This window comes from Sycon ciliatum, chromosome 5 (genome assembly GCF_964019385.1).
Source record: "Sycon ciliatum chromosome 5, ocSycCili1.1, whole genome shotgun sequence".
Classification (NCBI taxonomy): Eukaryota; Metazoa; Porifera; class Calcarea; order Leucosolenida; family Sycettidae; genus Sycon; species Sycon ciliatum.
The window spans coordinates 9630436-9647841 of NC_088647.1; the positions used below are offsets into that span (position 1 = coordinate 9630436).

The 17406-nt window shown below is 48.1% G+C and overlaps 1 protein-coding gene across 1 annotated transcript in view; it reads right to left on the reverse strand.

Moving 5' to 3' along the window:
- Positions 1-318: 318 nt before the first annotated feature.
- LOC135817516 (lysophosphatidylcholine acyltransferase 2-like) overlaps positions 319-17406 on the reverse strand; it is a 28574-nt gene continuing 11486 nt past the window's right edge. Inside the window, exons 5-15 of the mRNA XM_065330720.1 lie at positions 17265-17306; positions 15754-15809; positions 14961-14995; positions 9464-9518; positions 8397-8426; positions 5304-5356; positions 4916-5041; positions 3241-3391; positions 2447-2548; positions 1829-1940; positions 319-1297 (exon numbers count right to left, since the gene is read on the reverse strand). Of these exons, the coding sequence (XP_065186792.1) occupies positions 1212-1297; positions 1829-1940; positions 2447-2548; positions 3241-3391; positions 4916-5041; positions 5304-5356; positions 8397-8426; positions 9464-9518; positions 14961-14995; positions 15754-15809; positions 17265-17306 (848 nt within the window). The 3' untranslated portion in view covers positions 319-1211. The remainder of the gene's footprint in view (positions 1298-1828; positions 1941-2446; positions 2549-3240; positions 3392-4915; positions 5042-5303; positions 5357-8396; positions 8427-9463; positions 9519-14960; positions 14996-15753; positions 15810-17264; positions 17307-17406) is intronic.

Here is a 17406-nt window from a genome sequence, read left to right on the forward strand (position 1 = left end):
AAAAAACACATCAGCCCTTCCTGAAGTATAGATGAAGTCAGTTCACCAAGAGTACACTGGGTGTTTCTCATAGTCACCAGCACACCATCGATTGAGTCGTACTGAAGTAAAATTACCTTATTCTGCCAAGTCTGGCTTCAGACGACAACAACTTGCTGGGCACATACAGGTTTCGTCCACATTCGAACATTCTACAGGTGGTGCACATACCGGTACCGATGCAGGTCTATAATAAACAGGATTGCTATGAATTGGATTACTCTGAATTGGATTTCTTTGAATTCATGCCAGAAGTCTCTCAGTCAACGACCAAAAGAGTCGAAAAGACATAACTTCCTTCCAGTGATTGTTTGATTCTTCAAGCAAGCAAGGGAAAAGGAGAATTCAACTGTTGGAGGAAGAAGTGCAGGACAGGAAGGAGGTTATACATCCATAGAGCAGTGTGCTAAAGCAAGTTGGGCAGCTGGCCGTGATCAATCCAGGATGCCATGACCGCGTGTGCAAAAGACATTAAAAAGTAGTGTAGACATTAAAAAGTTGTCTAGAAGGGCAGGGAAGAGGGAGGGATTATATTCTTGCTTCTTCACCAAGCAGGAAGTAGACGATATCTCCATAGTAAAGTGATGGTATACATAATAATAATAATAATAATAACTGATATAACTACGTCTCATCTCGCGGGCAAAAATAACTTAAAATCTTTCCAGTATTCAGATAGGTTTCTAGTGGCAACGTGTTAGCATACATGTACATGGTGTAGCAAACTAATACTACTAGTTACTTCAACTTTCTCAAACTTATAAATAAGAGGTACAGTAAAGCTTTGGGTGCAGTAAAACATGAAGGCAAGTCAATAGTTCGTTTCAACCTCGCAGTACACGGACTGTGGTTGCCTTCATCTGCCAGCAAGGTACTACACCAGTTATGCTGGTGGAAGGATCCACGTCAGTCTGCCGCAGCTCCAGTTTTCAGCTAGGTTTCAGACCACCTTTAGTGGCAGCAGGCGACAGAAGCTCTCAGAACTCAGACTTGCACTTGCCGGTTGAGGCAAAGAGTGCAGTGTACATGACAAATTCACGGTGATGTACATGTTGACCACATCACTTGTTCCAGGCGTGCCGTGAAAAGATCGATTTGACATTTGGAATAGGCTAAAGAAAAGACTGGTCAGGTAATGGCGGAGTCTTGCACATCTTTGTCCCCGAAAGCAACTAGGACTTCTTCTTGGAGAGGGCTGAAAGCAGTGACACGAGGACCAGGAGTTCTGGTTTCTTGGACACAAGCTGCTTGAAATCATCTATGTGTGAACGAAAGAGAAGCAGAGAGAGAGAGAGAAGATCCAATATCAAGGAGGGAGTTGTTCGAATCTGAGAAAACAAGGTCTTCGCCCTGGCCACTCACATCATTCTTTTGATGCAATTGGAATTGAAGCTCTGCGCCAGCCAATTGGACTTCGTTCTTGCAACTTCACACTCCTGTGTCATACACGGTAAGGGCATATGGGTGGGAAATGGTACCACAGCCGTACACAGAGTAGTGCTCAGGGCATTATGGTGGAGCGGTGTAACACAATCCCGCTGCACCTTCTGTGTAGATGTAGTTGCAGGCGTGTAGCCCGCATGGGGCACCAGGGGGCACGTGCACTCTCCTAAAAAGGTCGACCTAGGTTAATTCAGCATGCACATAATGACTATGGATGACATGCACCAGGTATCCTACACATACCGGAACGCAGCCGTGCACCCCCCCCCCCCCCCTAAAAGGGGGAACACCTAGGCACCTGAGTTGTCTAAATCACTTTCACCTCTAACACATTCGAAAAACTTACCTGAGCTTAACACCTCCTCGTCCGCCGCGGACTCCTTGAGCCACGTGCGATACACGGACAGCTGTGCATCCTTCACTGACTTGCTGACCTGCGTAGCAGCGACAGTCAGCGTCTGAAGAACACAATGGCAGAACAACATTAACTGCCTCAGACTGGGACGGTGATACTGTGCAAATGACAGTTGACTGACTGAAGTACAGCATTGTACTGTCCAAAATAACTGGTTTTTCATGGCCGTGACATGCCACTGGATCACTTTCCAGACAGTGGCAGCTACACACAGAGGGAAGCCGGGAGATAGATAGAGAGAGAGAGGTAGATGGAGATAGATTATAGATAGAAAGAGAGAGAGAGAGAGAGAGAGAGAGAGAGAGAGAGAGAGAGAGAGAGAGAGAGAGAGAGAGAGAGAGAGAGAGAGAGAGAGAGAGAGAGAGAGAGAGAGAGAGAGAGAGAGAGAGAGAGGTAGAAAGAGAAGAAAGAGAGAGAGAGAGAGAGAGCCGGAAGTTACACACTCTTGGGAGCCATGTCCCCCAGATAGCATCAGATTTCCAAAGCCACTAGAATCACGTGCAAGAAGTATCCAAGACAGAAAAGTCGTATGTCCAGTGTCAAACTAACCTCAAATGCCTCATCAACAAAGGCTGAGTCGTTCTCAAATGGCCGCATGAGATCAGCATAGGCAATAGCATATTCACGAAATGTAATCTTGCCTCGACTGGCCTGGATAACAAAACACAACCACAGGTATAGTGCATCAGAAAACGTCTCAATCTTACACACTCCACTCTCCACTGCAGGCTACTGGCTACATCGAATAAAGAGGCCACCATTATTTCGCCCACGAAGAGTGCAACCTGATAATGGAGAATAGGGTGTCTGGTCTGTGCATGTGCACGCAAGTGTGTAGCGTGGCTACGTCTTTCGCACAGGAGCAGAGACAGGCACTGTAACAGAACTACTGCAAAGCACGCTGCCAGTAGTAGGCTACTGTATCACCTTAAGGCCTGGCTGTGCATTTCTGAGTTTAAAGAGTGATACGAGAAGAGTAAGATGTGTTGGGTGGATAGGATTTCCTCAGACAAAAAGCATTTCCTGAATATATCCGTCGTGTACCGTTGATCCCCGCACTGCACTGAAGTCCCAGAACCATCGGGTACGCATGTTTACGTACATGCAGCTAGCTCTGCACCGCAGTGTACTGAGCAGTGGCCCGAGCTGCCACAACTGGCTTCAAGTATAACATCAGAGACATGTGTGAAACTGGGTGAAGTTACAAGTGTTCCTGTTCTGAAATAACACACCATGGGACAGCATCCCATCTTTTAAAGAGTGTACATGTTTGGCTATATTGTGCACAGCAGGGCAAAAGAAAGGCAAAGAGAAACCAGGTGTCTTGTAAGGGTTAGACATACCGTGTCACAGATCCTGAAGAATTCGGAAACGCCCTCTCTTGCCGGCCATTTCAAGTCAGCGGTGAAATCTTCACACGTGATGAATCCGTCTTTATCGGAGTCGAGCGCTGCAAATCGCTTTAGCAGAATCTTCAACTGATTCAGATTCAGCCTGCAAGAATAGCACATATACATGTGCATACACGTGCGCTGGAAAATTCACACGAGTAATGCTACCAGTGTTCTACCTCCCTAACAACTGTGCGTATCCCGGCACATCACGGCTTAGGGTCAGCTGCGACCCTCCACCTCTAATCCAAGCACAGTCCTTGGCTATACCTTCAACCTCTAATCCAAGCACAGTCCTTGGCTATACCTTCAACCTCTAATCCAAGCACAGTCCTTGGCTATACCCTCCACCTCTAATCCAAGCACAGTCCTTGGCTATACCTTCAACCACTACTCAGTATGGAATCCTCAATATGTTGCAACATTTCAGTCAGAGCAAATACATGTAGCTCTGGACTTGCTTGGCAAGACTTCAGGAACACGATAATGGACCTTATACAGTCAACTTCGCTAATAACGACTGCGGATATAACGACAATTCGCGAATAACGACCGAATTTCCATGCCCAGAGCAAAGTCCCATCTAACTGTATACATTTTACTTCGGATATAACGACTATCTGAATAACGACAATTCGCGTATAGCGACATGCTTTTAGTGCCCCGAGGTCATATTCACTGCTTGAATAACGACTTTCTGGGCTTTTGACAGCTATTTCAAGTACCTGTCAGTCAAGTACATGTACCTGTCATGCAGAAGTACCAGAACCTATGGTGCACCGGTGGCGGTGATGGATATTAATAAAGGCACACATGCAAGAAAATGCAGCCAAGGGGGCCGGGGGGGGGGGGGGGGCTTTTTCTTCCTTTTTTATGTTGGCTTCAAAATTGTTGGATTTACCAGCACACCTACATGTATATGTATACAATGTACATGTAGTTGTACAAGATTGTACAGTAATCATCATACATGTACATGTCTCTGGCCCTGTAGATGGCTCAAAAAGGCATATTTTTCAATTGATTTCCCTTGCATATTGAATTTTTAGTTCCTTTCAACTGCAATATGAAAATAAAGTACACATATTGACATAGAGCAAGAAAAAAGCTTGATTTTGATATGCATGTCATACTATACAAAATATGGGTTCACATACATTCAAATGGGACTTCGGTTATAAGGACACTTCGCGAATAAGGACACTTTTCTGATGCCCCGCCGAATGTCGTTATTGGCGAAGTTGACTGTATACCGGCAAGAGTACATAACCCCCAGAGTGTGCAACGCCTGATCCAGCTCTGCATAGGGTCTTGGTCGAGCGTAATCGGATCTTTGCGTCATAATATACACATCTGAGAGGAACCCGGGGAGTCGCGGGTACTCTCGGATCAAAAACAATGGTGCCCTGCCTCGAGACCGGCCTTGCGCTGGTATAGAGTGTACGCATGACATCAGAAGATCCGATTACGCTCGACCAAGACCCTATGTAGAGCTGGATCAGGCGTTGCACACTCTGGGGGTTATGTACTCTTGATATGGGTTGTGAACTTGTGATGGTGGGTAAAGAGAAGAACACTGCATTAGCCCTCTCAGGAGCAATAGTGAACAGGAGGGGAGGGGGCTCACCGGAAAGTGTCTCGCATGAGAACATACTCCACATTGCCTACCCACGCTGGCAATCCATAGTCTACAGCAAAGCCAGTCAGGTGCATATCCTGACGACTGTGAAGGGATACTTCATGGTCCATTTGCCTGTCGCAAGGGAAACAAAACAAGAAAGAGAAAAGGGAACGCTTTAATGATGAAAGCTCTGAGGTGCCAAACCGGTGTGTGTGTGTGTGTGTGTGTGTGTGTGTGTGTGTGTGTGTGTGTGTGTGTGTGTGTGTGTTGCTGAGTATAGTGTGGTGCTGGTAGAAAGTGAGTATGCACAGAGGTGGATGACAGCCCCACTCTACATACTCTACATACTGTATGTTGCTTCAGCTAACAACTTGTGAGCTAGTGCACTACTTACTCGGCAATGGTTCTCTGAAAGTTCCTAGCGTAGAGCTGTGGATCTTGCTTTTCCTGCATACCAACAGGCGAAAGAAAATGCACACACAGATACACACTTCACGGGGAACACACACCGAATTAGACGACATTGAGTTCGGAGATTGCGCAAAGGGCAGGTTGCAGAAGCACTCACAAAAACGAGTGTCATGACACTTCAAGTAAGTTTATTCATGAGCTTTTCAGCTAATTCCATTCAGCAACGCCGAGGAGCAGGCAGCATGCATCATATAGCAACACACAACGTCTAGACTGTGGTGATTGCACATCCCACTGTTTGTCATTGTATCCTTTTATGTGACATTTATGCATTCATCCGGCCGCGCTGCACGGCATGCCAGTTGTACCGTACGCACTGTAGCTGTACCTGCCTGCCTGGCTTTTCCTTTGATCTCTCTGTCGTTCTCTGTATTCCCACACACTTGTGATTTGTTGTAAACTAAGCTAGTTACAAGATGTCTTTGGTGCATTTGTAGAACCACTACGGCATCACATCAGCACCTGAGATCTTCCAGAAGCGTCTCACCATCCTTCTGGACCAGCTCCCCGGGATGTTCGTCTACATGGACAATATCATTGTCCCTGGCCGTACACGAGAAGAACACGACCGTAACCTAGCTGCCATACTAGACATCCTGCAGAAAGCCAATGTCATGCTGAACATGACGAAATGTCACAAGCGTCAGGCCGAAGTGAAGTTCCTTGGTCACATCTTCTCTGCCAAAGGTCTCCACCCTGACCCAGCGAGAGTGTCCAGCGTCGCTAATCTGAAGCCGCCCAAGAACGTCACGGAACTGAAGCGCATTCTCGGCATGTTCGCGTTCATGTCACGCTTCATTCCCAATCTCTCGGAAGTCAGCGCTCCACTGTGTCTTCTACTGGGGCATGACACCGCATGGGAGTGGTCTGCTACACAACAACAGGCCCTGGACAAGCTCAAACACCTTGCCACCAATGCGCCCTGCCTCGCGTTCTTTTAACCAACCAAGCCCACGGTCATCAGCGCTGATGCCAGCAGTTACAGCTTGGGAGCTGTCCTATTGCAGGAGCACGACGACGGAATGCACCTCATTGCATTTGCCTCACGCAGCCTCACCACTACTGAGCAACAGTACGCGCAGATCGAGAAGGAGTGCTTGGCTGTTGTCTGGGCTTGTGAGCGATTACACGGCTACATTTACGGCAACTCGTCCCTCACTGTCCAGACGGATCACAAACCACTCATCCCGCTGATCAATACGCGTGATTTGAACCGTGTCCCGATGCGATGTCAACGCCTCCTGATGCGCCTGCTTACGTACAATCCAGCCGCCGTGTGTGTCCCTGGCAAAGAGCTAGTTGTCGCCGATGCTCTATCCCGCGCTCCGCTCGCCTGTGACGACACGCCTAGTCTCCAAGACGAGATCAGCATCAACCTCACATCTTACATCGGTGAGATCGTGTCGGATGGTAAATCCCGTGACATTGCTGACGCCACCACATAAGATGAGACGCTCAAGCAAGTCCTCCACTTCGTCCAACACGGATGGCCGTGCAACCCACGTGATGTCGACGACACTGTGCGTCCATGAACGCCAGTTACTGTCCTGTGAGCAAGGTGCTCTGTACCATGGTTTCCGCATTGTCATGCCACCCTCTCTGCAGCCTGAGATGCTCGAGAAGCTCCACGAGGGACATCAAGGTGCAATGAAGTGCAAGTCTCGCGCCCGCCGTTCCATTAGGGTGGCCAGGCTTGTCAAGGCAAATCGACACAATGGTCGCTACGTGTGAAGTGTGCACCAAACACCGCGTCCAGTCGACCGAACCACTGCAACCCGTCCAACGCCCAACACTGCCGTGGCACATGGTTGATGCAGAGCTGATGGAATTCAATGGCACGACTTACCTCGTCATCGTTGACTATCTCTCGCGTTACCTCGATGTCGTACCGCTGACTGGCACAACCTCGATTGCTGTCATCAAGCATCTGCACTGCATCTGTGCCGAGCATGGTTTCCCGTCCACCTTGGTCACAGACAACGGTCCTCAGTTTGCCAGCGAAGCGTTCACTGAGTTCTGCACAGCAAACGACATCACTCATCGCACTTCCAGTCTATGGTATCCCCAGTCGAATGGCGAAGCGGAACGTGCAGTTCGCACCGCAAAGAATCTCCTGCGGAAGGCCGAAAGCCTGCAAGATGCACTCTTGGCTTACCGCACGACACCGCTGAACAACGGCTATGCTCCATGTCAGCTGTTGTATGGCTGCCAGCTCCGTACCGGTCTACCTGCAATGACTGAGCAGCTGGAACCGAAATGGCCAGATCTCCCTAGTATTCTGGACTCGGAGACTCAGTCCCAGGAGCAGCAGAAGTTCCACTACGACCAATGGCATGCAGCTAAGCCTCTCGCGACTCTACAGCTTCATGACCGTATATTCATCACCGATCTTGAACGGGAGGGCAAGATAGTAGAGCAAGTGTCCAATCGTTCTTACCTCGTTGAGTCTGGTCACTCTACTGTTCACCGCAATCGTCGTCACTTGATCCGACTGCCACTACCAGAAGCAGAGAAGCCGACAGTCGAAGTTGAGTATGGTGGCACAGCAGCTGATCCAGTCCGTCGCTCTGCTAGAGCTGCTTAGCCTGTCAACCGCCTCATTGAATCATGCTAATTTAGCAACGTGCCGAGACGTATCTGCCGTCGTCTCTGCACATCACTCATTCACTGCCACTTGCTCTACAAACAATACCTACATTATCGAATAGTCTTTGTACTTCTCATCTTCTCTATTATAGCCTGTTTAATCTCAGAGGGGAGATGTAGTGGATGCACATCCCACTGTTTGTCATTGTATCCTTTTATGTGACATGTCATGTATGCATTCATCCGGCCGCGCTGCACGGCATGCCAGTTGTACCGTACGCACTGTAGCTGTACCTGCCTGCCTGGCTTTTCCTTTGATCTCTCTGTCGTTCTCTGTATTCCCACACACTTGTGATTTGTTGTAAACGAAGCTAGTTACAAGATGTCTTTGGTGCGTTTGTAGAACCACTGCATAGACATGGTTGCTTACCGCTTCAGAAGGCTTGTATACGGGCAGAAACTGCACATGCACACACACACACACACACACACACACACACACACACACACACACACACACACACACACACACACACACACACACACACACACACACACACACACACACACACACACACACACACACACACACACACACACACACAGACACACAGACACACAGACACACAGACACACACACAGACACACACACACACACACACACAGACACACAATGCACTGTGTGTTGTAAGGTATATCATAATTATTTCTAGAAATTGTGCAAACATTTTTGAAAATTGTAATAATTTGGAAGGGTTACTCAGTGGATGGATGTGACCATTTCCGACAAAATCAATGTTCTTCCCAGGTGCATTTTCTATCTTATCCTGTATTATTTTTACCCTCAAATGTTCATGGACTGAGGAATTTCAAAGCTATTGTTACGGATCAATTCGAGGAAATGAAAAGGGAGAAGTCTGGAGAAAAATCGATCGTCGCCACCAGGACTCGAACCAGGGACCTTCACTATACGCTAGTGATGCTCCAACCATTGAGCTATGGTGTGGCTGTCATCCCAGCAGAGACCTTTCAACATTTTCTTCTGATTTTGAAGCTGACACTTCCTGTGAAACCACACAGGATGATGGAGCACATCCTTCTCTACACCCACACACTTAACATGCAAACTAGTATGAGGGGGGGGGGGGGGAAAGCTCCAATGCATCAAGTATTCATCAGTTTGTGGGGATGAAAGTGGGAAAAAGGGTTTCGTTCGTGGACTGGGGTGAGCAGCCCGATAGTGACCTGAGTGCAGGTGCCCCGGTAGTGACCTGAGTGCAGGTACCCCAGGGTAGGGACGTGAGTGCAGGTACCCCGGGGTAGTGACCTGAGTGCAGGTACCCCGGGGTAGTGACCTGAGGGCAGGTACCCAGGGGTAGTGACCTGAGGGCAGGTACCCCGGTAGGGACCTGCATGGGAACCAGAGAGCTGGGGCTGACTTTGTTCTAGAAGCATATTCCGGTGTACCTAACCCACCCTTGCATGCATAGAGCTTACCTGAAGAGTAATTGGGTTGTACAGTATACTCATTGTCTGAAGCAAAGCTGCCGGACTGGACAAAGCACATGCACACACCACGCACACACGCACGCACACACACACACACACAGACACACACACACTTTACTACTTTTTAAAGCCATAATTAAAATTATAACATACTGCTTAGAGAAATAACACTAAGAGCAACAACAGTGAAATTTACAAGTGTGAATTTTAACAATCAAAGCGAGAAATGAACAAAGGAGAAAGGAAGGAAAGACAACGTGATAACACATAACAGCAGCCGTTAATGTTCTAGGTGTAATGTACTGCTGTTATGTGTTATCACGTTGTCTTTCCTTCCTTTCTCCTTTGTTCATTTCTCGCTTTGATTGTTTAAATTCACACTTGTAAATTTCACTGTTGTTGCTCTTAGTGTTATTTCTCTAACTTAGATTTTCTATAATAGTACATACTGCTTAAAGGGGAAGTATACCCTAAAATCAAATTTTCACCAGTTGTAGTCTTCGGGGTGCTGAGTCGAATGGTCTTGGTCCGAGGAAGCTGAGACGCTCCCTTCCTACTTGAATCCCAATCGAACTCACGCACTTCCACCGAAACTGGGTGACTGCGCCCTACTAGATGGGGATTTGTATGCAAAATCTCACTAAAAGCGCCATTTCGTTCTTATAAAAGCACGGATGACCGCGATTGGCCCATATGTTGTAGTCTTTTGGACGCTGAGTCGACTGGTTTTGGTCCGAAAAGGCTGCGATGTAGCGTTCCTCCTTTATTCCCAATCGAACATGGTTGAAGAAGCGGTCACGTGCTCCTGCGTACACCAGTCACCTGGTCACCGTGCCTGCAGGGTACAACTTACTAGCCTGTTTGACCTTTTTTGGGTGCACTCCTGTCACTCGAGTTGAACTCGAGTTGAACCTTGGTGTGAAAGTTGTCGCCTGCTGGCGCGGTGACCAGGTGATTTGGGCACCCAGGAGCACGTGACCGCGTGTTCAACCATGTTCGATTGGGAATAAAGGAGGAACGCTGCATCGCAGCCTTTTCGGACCAAAACCAGTCGACTCAGCGTCCAAAAGACTACAACATATGGGCCAATCGCGGTCATCCGTGCTTTTATAAGAACGAAATGGCGCTTTTAGTGAGATTTTGCATACAAATCCCCATCTAGTAGGGCGCAGTCACCCAGTTTCGGTGGAAGTGCGCGAGTTCGATTGGGATTCAAGTAGGAAGGGAGCGTCGCAGCTTCCTCGGACCAAGACCATTCGACTCAGCACCCCGAAGACTACAACTGGTGAAAATTTGATTTTAGGGTATACTTCCCCTTTAATTAGAAGTTTCTTCCGGGACCAATTTCTATCAATACGATTTCGGTAATCATTTATGATCATTCGAACCTCAAACTGGGCACCGTAAAGTCTTGTATAAAAGCCGCGGCTTATACGACTTTTTGGGGGAAATTTCGCAGGCTTCTACATGTATATGAGACAGGCTTCTATACACGACAGGCTTACGTGTGAAGTTGTGTACCTGTATTCTGACTTGTTGAATACCGGTATCACCAATATCACCGGTATCACCAATATCACCAATATCACCGGTATCACCAATATCACCAATATCACCGGTATCACCAATATCACCGGTATCACCAATATCACCGGCATCACAGCCATTTTGGCACAATCGGGTTTGTTTACTCATCTTTTTTCTACACATTTCTTCTGTTGCTATCTGATCTACGTGATGTGTTCACATGCACGTGAGGCCTACACATGCGACAATGGCTGTAGGGTAGCCCGTACGTATATAATATATTGACCTTTGATAAATACCCACACTCATTTAGAATAGTGACCACACCATCAACAGTGTCAAATTCAAATAAATACCACTGCACTTTTCCCTAAAAAGGAGTATTTTATAAACAGTATTTATTGGCCTTAGTGGTGCTTTGAAAGGATTGGGAGAATGTCAAATTCAAAGGATCAGTCGGGGAAGTGAACTGCCCATAGCTCAGTGGTTAGAGCATTGCTCATGACAAGCAAGGTCCCGGGTTCGAGTCCTGGTGGGTCTGGCGATTTTTTCTCTTTTCAGGCAGTTCACTTCCCTGACTGATCCTTTGAAAATGTAGTAGCCTCAGGATTTATTGCGATTACATACCAGTTATAAAAACCTCGGCATCGCCTCGGTTTTTATACTGGTATGTAATTGCAATGAATCCTTCGAGGGCAGCTGAGGGACAGAGTTGCTCTCTCAGCAGCAGATAGTCTCGCACCACGATTGCAGTTGCGATGCTTGAACCCGGCCGCAGAACGGAAGCATCGCTGGCATGTTGGGCAGTGCTGCTGGCAACAAGCTGAAAGCGGCACAGACAGACTGACTGTTGGTGTAGGAAACTTGCGACTGGCTGACATCGATGGACAGAATACTTACCCTTGCTACGGAACCACCTCTGGCAGTTCTGGCACTGCACTGACCCACGCTGGAGCTGGATGGAAGCTATCTCTGACTGGTGCACTTGTGCCCCGTCCTATCGGAGACCCGTGAGAAGTTCTGGTCACACACTGCGCAATGCACAGACTTGGGTATGGTGGAGCTCGACTGGGGGGCAACCCGCACTTCCCTCCCCTGTTGGCGGTCCTGAGCAAGGTTGAACCGCTGAGATGGCTGCTGCAGTGCAAACTTGAGGTCGCTCATCACTGTATCCTTCCACCGTCGACGGAAACAAGCGATCAAAATCAAGGAGGGACTCATCTGGGACTGTAGTACCAACGACTTAATTGGGTTTGTGGACAGCGAGGAAACAGTGGTTGACGATCACACAGGCAGCAATGAGAAACTTGTCGCGACACATGTGATGCAGTTCCATTTCAAATCCTTATTCTCTACTTTCAATTTTCCATGTGCATACTTTCATACCAATTCACCAAGCTCTAGTTCGATCAACGAGATGTTCTGGACTGGTGTGGAGCAGCTCCACAATTATGGGTTCAGAGTACAAGTTTGTTGCTGCGACGGCGCGGCCAGTAATCGAAAGTTTATGATCGATAACCAGGCCCTGAATAGCGAAAACCCTGGCTCTACCATCAACCCCTATGGAAACTGGCCTCTCTTTTTCTTGTCAGACCCAATACACCTTAAAGGACGACGGCATATTGTTCTTTTTTTCTTTTTTTTTTTTCTGTTCTGGGAGGGTAAGCAGTTCGAATCACTATTGTTTCGCGAGCTATGCCTACGTCTTGACATTGATAAATCACGAACGACTCCGTATCATCCGCAGGGCGATGGTGTTGTTGAGAGAGCGAATAGAACGATCCAGAATGTTTTGAAGATTTTTGTTGATGAGGCCAATTCGAATTGGGACGAGCTACTTCCTTCGACGATGTTAGCGTACAATACAAGTGTTCACGCGTCTACGAATTTTACGCCGTATTCTTTAATGTTTGGTCGCGAGGCACACATGCCTCTCGATATTTTGTGTCCTCCGCCTGCCGACTCACTTCCTGAAACGCACGAATCTTTTGCGAATGAACATGTTTCAAAGTTGCGTTCCTCCTACGATTTGGTTCGACAACATCTCGATTCTAGTCAACGTTGTTCCAAAATCCGTCACGATCGAAAATCTCGCGCTAGTCCATTGAATGTAGGTGACCGAGTTTGGTTACATCGACATCCGCCGCCTCAAGTTTCGCCTAAATTTTTCAAATATTGGTCGGGACCTTGGGAAATTGTAAAGAAACCGACAGACGTTACGTATGCGATTGAACCTCGATTTGAGAGTCCTATCCGCCATCGGCCTTGCACAGTCCATCGAAATCGCCTTCGGAAATGTTTGACACAAATGGGACCTGCTGCACGAACACCGCTTGCTGCGCCTACACGAACAACTCTTGCTGCGCCTCCGCGACCAACACTTGCTGCACCTACACACACGTACAATACTCGTTCTCGCCCTCCGACTTAATATAATATTCTTTACCGATAAGTGTCCTTTAATTCGGTGTTGGTTTGTTTGGTGTGTGTGGTCGGTTGTTTTGCTTCGTTGTTCTCGTCCTGGGTGTGGGGCTTCACTCATCACACCATGATAGCGAGTATGTCTCTTTCGCCTGATGAAGAAATGGCAGCAGCCCTCTTGCTTCCGCTTCCGCCGAATTCGCCGCCCTCGTCTCCTCCGCCTCCACCTCCGCCCCAAACGCCGCCGCCGCATCCGAATTGCGCCATGCTAGAGCCATGGGATATCTCACCATGGGGGACGCCGCCGGAATTCAATGACTGGGTGCGGCAAGCACCGTCGCCGCCGTCGCCGCGGACGCCCATACTTCCATCTCCACCACCGACGCCCGGACTAGTCAGGCCGGCGCGCCTGGACGCCGCGCGTCGCCACCTTATTATCCCACCGCGCCCTCCATCGGCAGAGGAACTAATAACGGCTATTCGCCAGCGCCTGAATATCCGCACTTACCGACCACCGCTCCGATGACCACGCCCGCAACCTCGACAACGACCACGCCCGCAGCCTCGACAACGACCACGAACGATACGCCCGACGATACGCCCGACGAGACACCGATACTTTGACGCCGACGTTCTCCCACCGCACCGCCTTATTATGCCGACCATGCCCCGCCACGCACCGTACCGTCACTGGACTGGCCCTCCACCCAATCGTCGTGGAAAAATGCGGGCACAAGTTATGCGATCGAGTCCACCAACTAAACCAGATTTTGAAGAGTCAGATGTGCACAATCTAGCACAAAACTGATAAGGAGTACTGAGACATTCCACATCATGAAAATCTCTTCAAAATCCGGTTTAGTTGGTGGACTCAATCGCATAACTTGTGCCCACATTTTTCCATGTTACCATTTTTTCCTTGGCTCACCATCTGAGTTCTTAAAAATCTGGTGCACACCAACTAATTTGTCCATTTTAAAGGACATCATTGACATTTAGTCATACAAGGTGCCGGCGCGCTGCTATTTCATGAACGTTCAGTTGGTGTTGGTGGCTTGCAATCCCGTACAATACTTAGGACATAGTGCAGCTTCTGGGACCGAAAATGTCTGTTTTGGCCGCTAGCTATTGCACCAGACATACATGCATTGGCCAGCCTTGCCTTGATCCTAGATAAAACATGGGCGGTATGATCCTATTAATTTTCTGTCTCTGTCTCTCCCTTTCCTGAGAATTTGCCAACAGCTCACCCGGCAATACAAATTTTGTTTTGCATCAGGCCATTAATGCTTTGCATCTGGTCTGTCATCCCTCCAAGTGAGACTTGCTCTTCCTAGGATTTCTACAATGTGGACGTGTGTGTGCGCGTGCACCTGTGTGTGTGTGTGCATGTGCGTGTGTGTGTGTGTGTGCGTGTGTGTGCGTGTGTGTGTGTGTGTGTGTGCGTGCGCGTACGCACACATGCTATGAACATTCTTTCTTTGCCTCTGCGAACCTCCCTATTACAAAACCAAACCAACTCTATGCCTGCACTCACATTGAACGGTAATAGGACCAGAATATCCAGCCTGGCTGCAGTTAACAAACGGAATGTATGTACACGCACGCACGCATACACACATGCACGGACGCATGCAATACCACATGCAGCCATTAATTTTACTACTCGAAGTACAAAGTGTCGTACGTACCCATAGCCCCCCCCCCCCCCCCCCCCCAAAATTCACGGTTCGCGTGAGACTCGGCCAAAGGCCCAGTTTTCCGCATCCGCAGGAACGCCACCACCCTCTTGGATCAAGGCGCAGATGCAGCTCCTAAGCGGTGGGAGGTGAGTAGATCAGACCCACCACAAAGTGGTCAAAGACCGAAAATCCCATTCACTGCATCCATGTTTCCCTCGTACCAGGCCACGAGTTCCCAATTAACTGTGGGTCGCAGCACGGCTGGAAAAAATCCTTCCGCTTCCAAGCAGGACTTGAACCTGGTACCCTCTGTTTCTCAATCATGGTCTTAGACCATCCCACTGTGCCTGCCTCCCCCCAAAGCACCAAAATATTACCGTGTGCGTGCGCGCACACACATACACACACACACACCCACCCACCCACCCCCCCCCCCCACACACACACACACACAAACACACACACACACACACACACACACACACACATCTTCCCGCACGCATACCAGCCCACGCATGCTTTCCCCGCTGACCTTTGCCCGGTTGATCTTTTCCTCCGCTTACTGGTTTGGTCTGTTCACACTTTTTGCGACACCTGTGGCTGCGACACACGATTCACTATCTTTCTTGTTTCTGCTCAACTGCTTACCTCAGTGTCAAAATGGAGGAACACAGGTTGAACAGGCAAGCCATACTTGAATGCACCTAACAGTACGCAAAGATTAAAGCAAACACACACACACACACGCACAGACACGCACAGACAGACAGACACCCACACACCCACATGTGCACGCCATGAACACCACATAGTAAACAGTTGAACAACACAAGACTAGATACTGACGGATACCAACCTTTCCTTACATTCATTCAGATTGATATTGAAAAAGGGAGAGCCCTTCTTTTGGCATTTATCCGTTTCTTGTAGCTGATCAGGGAAATCAAGGAGAGCAATTCATATCAAGCAAGAGCTCGATTCCCCACATACAGGTTGAATCCTGATAATTCGAACCTCAAAATGCCAGTAAACTTCTAATTATCCGGAGATTCTAAATATCCAAACATGAACCGACAACACAATATGTATGTCAAAACGCAGATGCTGTGGACCTTTTTTGGTGGATTTAAAGGTATTAGAGAGGTTCCGGAGTACGGTTTTTCGTGCCAAAATCCGTAGAGGCGCTACGGATTTTTTATACGTTGTTTTCGAGCAGTGAAATGTTCCGGAGTACGGAACTTATGTGTTTGCCGTCATTGCCTAGGTTACGATTGCAAACACGTCACATTCCCGCGCTATGCCTTTTTATTTTGAAAATTTGTACCGAAATCAAAACTTCCCGTCGAAAATCGATGTTTCTCGTACCAAATTTGTACGCGAAAAATCGTTCTGCACCCGATGATGCAAAATCTCCATGCGAAACATGGTTCGTATGAAAGCCAGTCCAGAATCCGTGCCGAAAAATCGTATGGAGAACGCCTTGAAAAAATCCGTGGAGCCCATACGGATTTTGGCACGGAAAATCGTACCCGGAACTTCTCTATTATCAGCCTAAAACCCCTCTCAAACATGTCGATGGTGTCCGCATCCTGATCAATTTGATATGCATATTATAACCCGGATCGAACATGTCTTCCTGGATGAATTTGAATTCTGCCATATCAATGATAGGAAAATTTCCAAGGATGTCTGGCAATGACAATGGCGGGAGAGTACATGGACCAGAGTATGCAACTCCCGGAGAAAGAGGCCACAACGAAACAATTTAGGTCATAGTGGCTCGCGTTTGCAATTGCTGCATCTCACACCGGTTTACAAAGTCGTTTACCATACCACCAACGTGATGTCTGTTGCGCATTGCTGCTTGTGGTACGAAAGGGGAAAAGTGAATGCAAATTTCCCGCTATCACTTTATTAACGCGGTGATGACACTACGGCGCGATGGAGTATCCCATGACTTCCGATGAGCTAAACAAAACCTTTGCCATGGCGTGGTTGTATGCAGCATAGATGCGGAGTTGCACACACTGGTTGATATACTCTTGCTGTTACTCTACACAGGATACATAAGTGTTCATCTATACCTGGTGGTATACTGGTACAATCATGTACATGTATGGGTACTGGAGCCAGCACAGCTGCACAGAGTCATCTCTCACCTAGCTTGAATTCTGTTAGAACGCCTGGACCATGAACAGTGCCTGTACGAAACAATACACGTGCACACAACACAACACAAAAACACGATTAACACAAACTCGCAAAATGGAAGAAAAAAAACACACGAGTACCACAAAACAC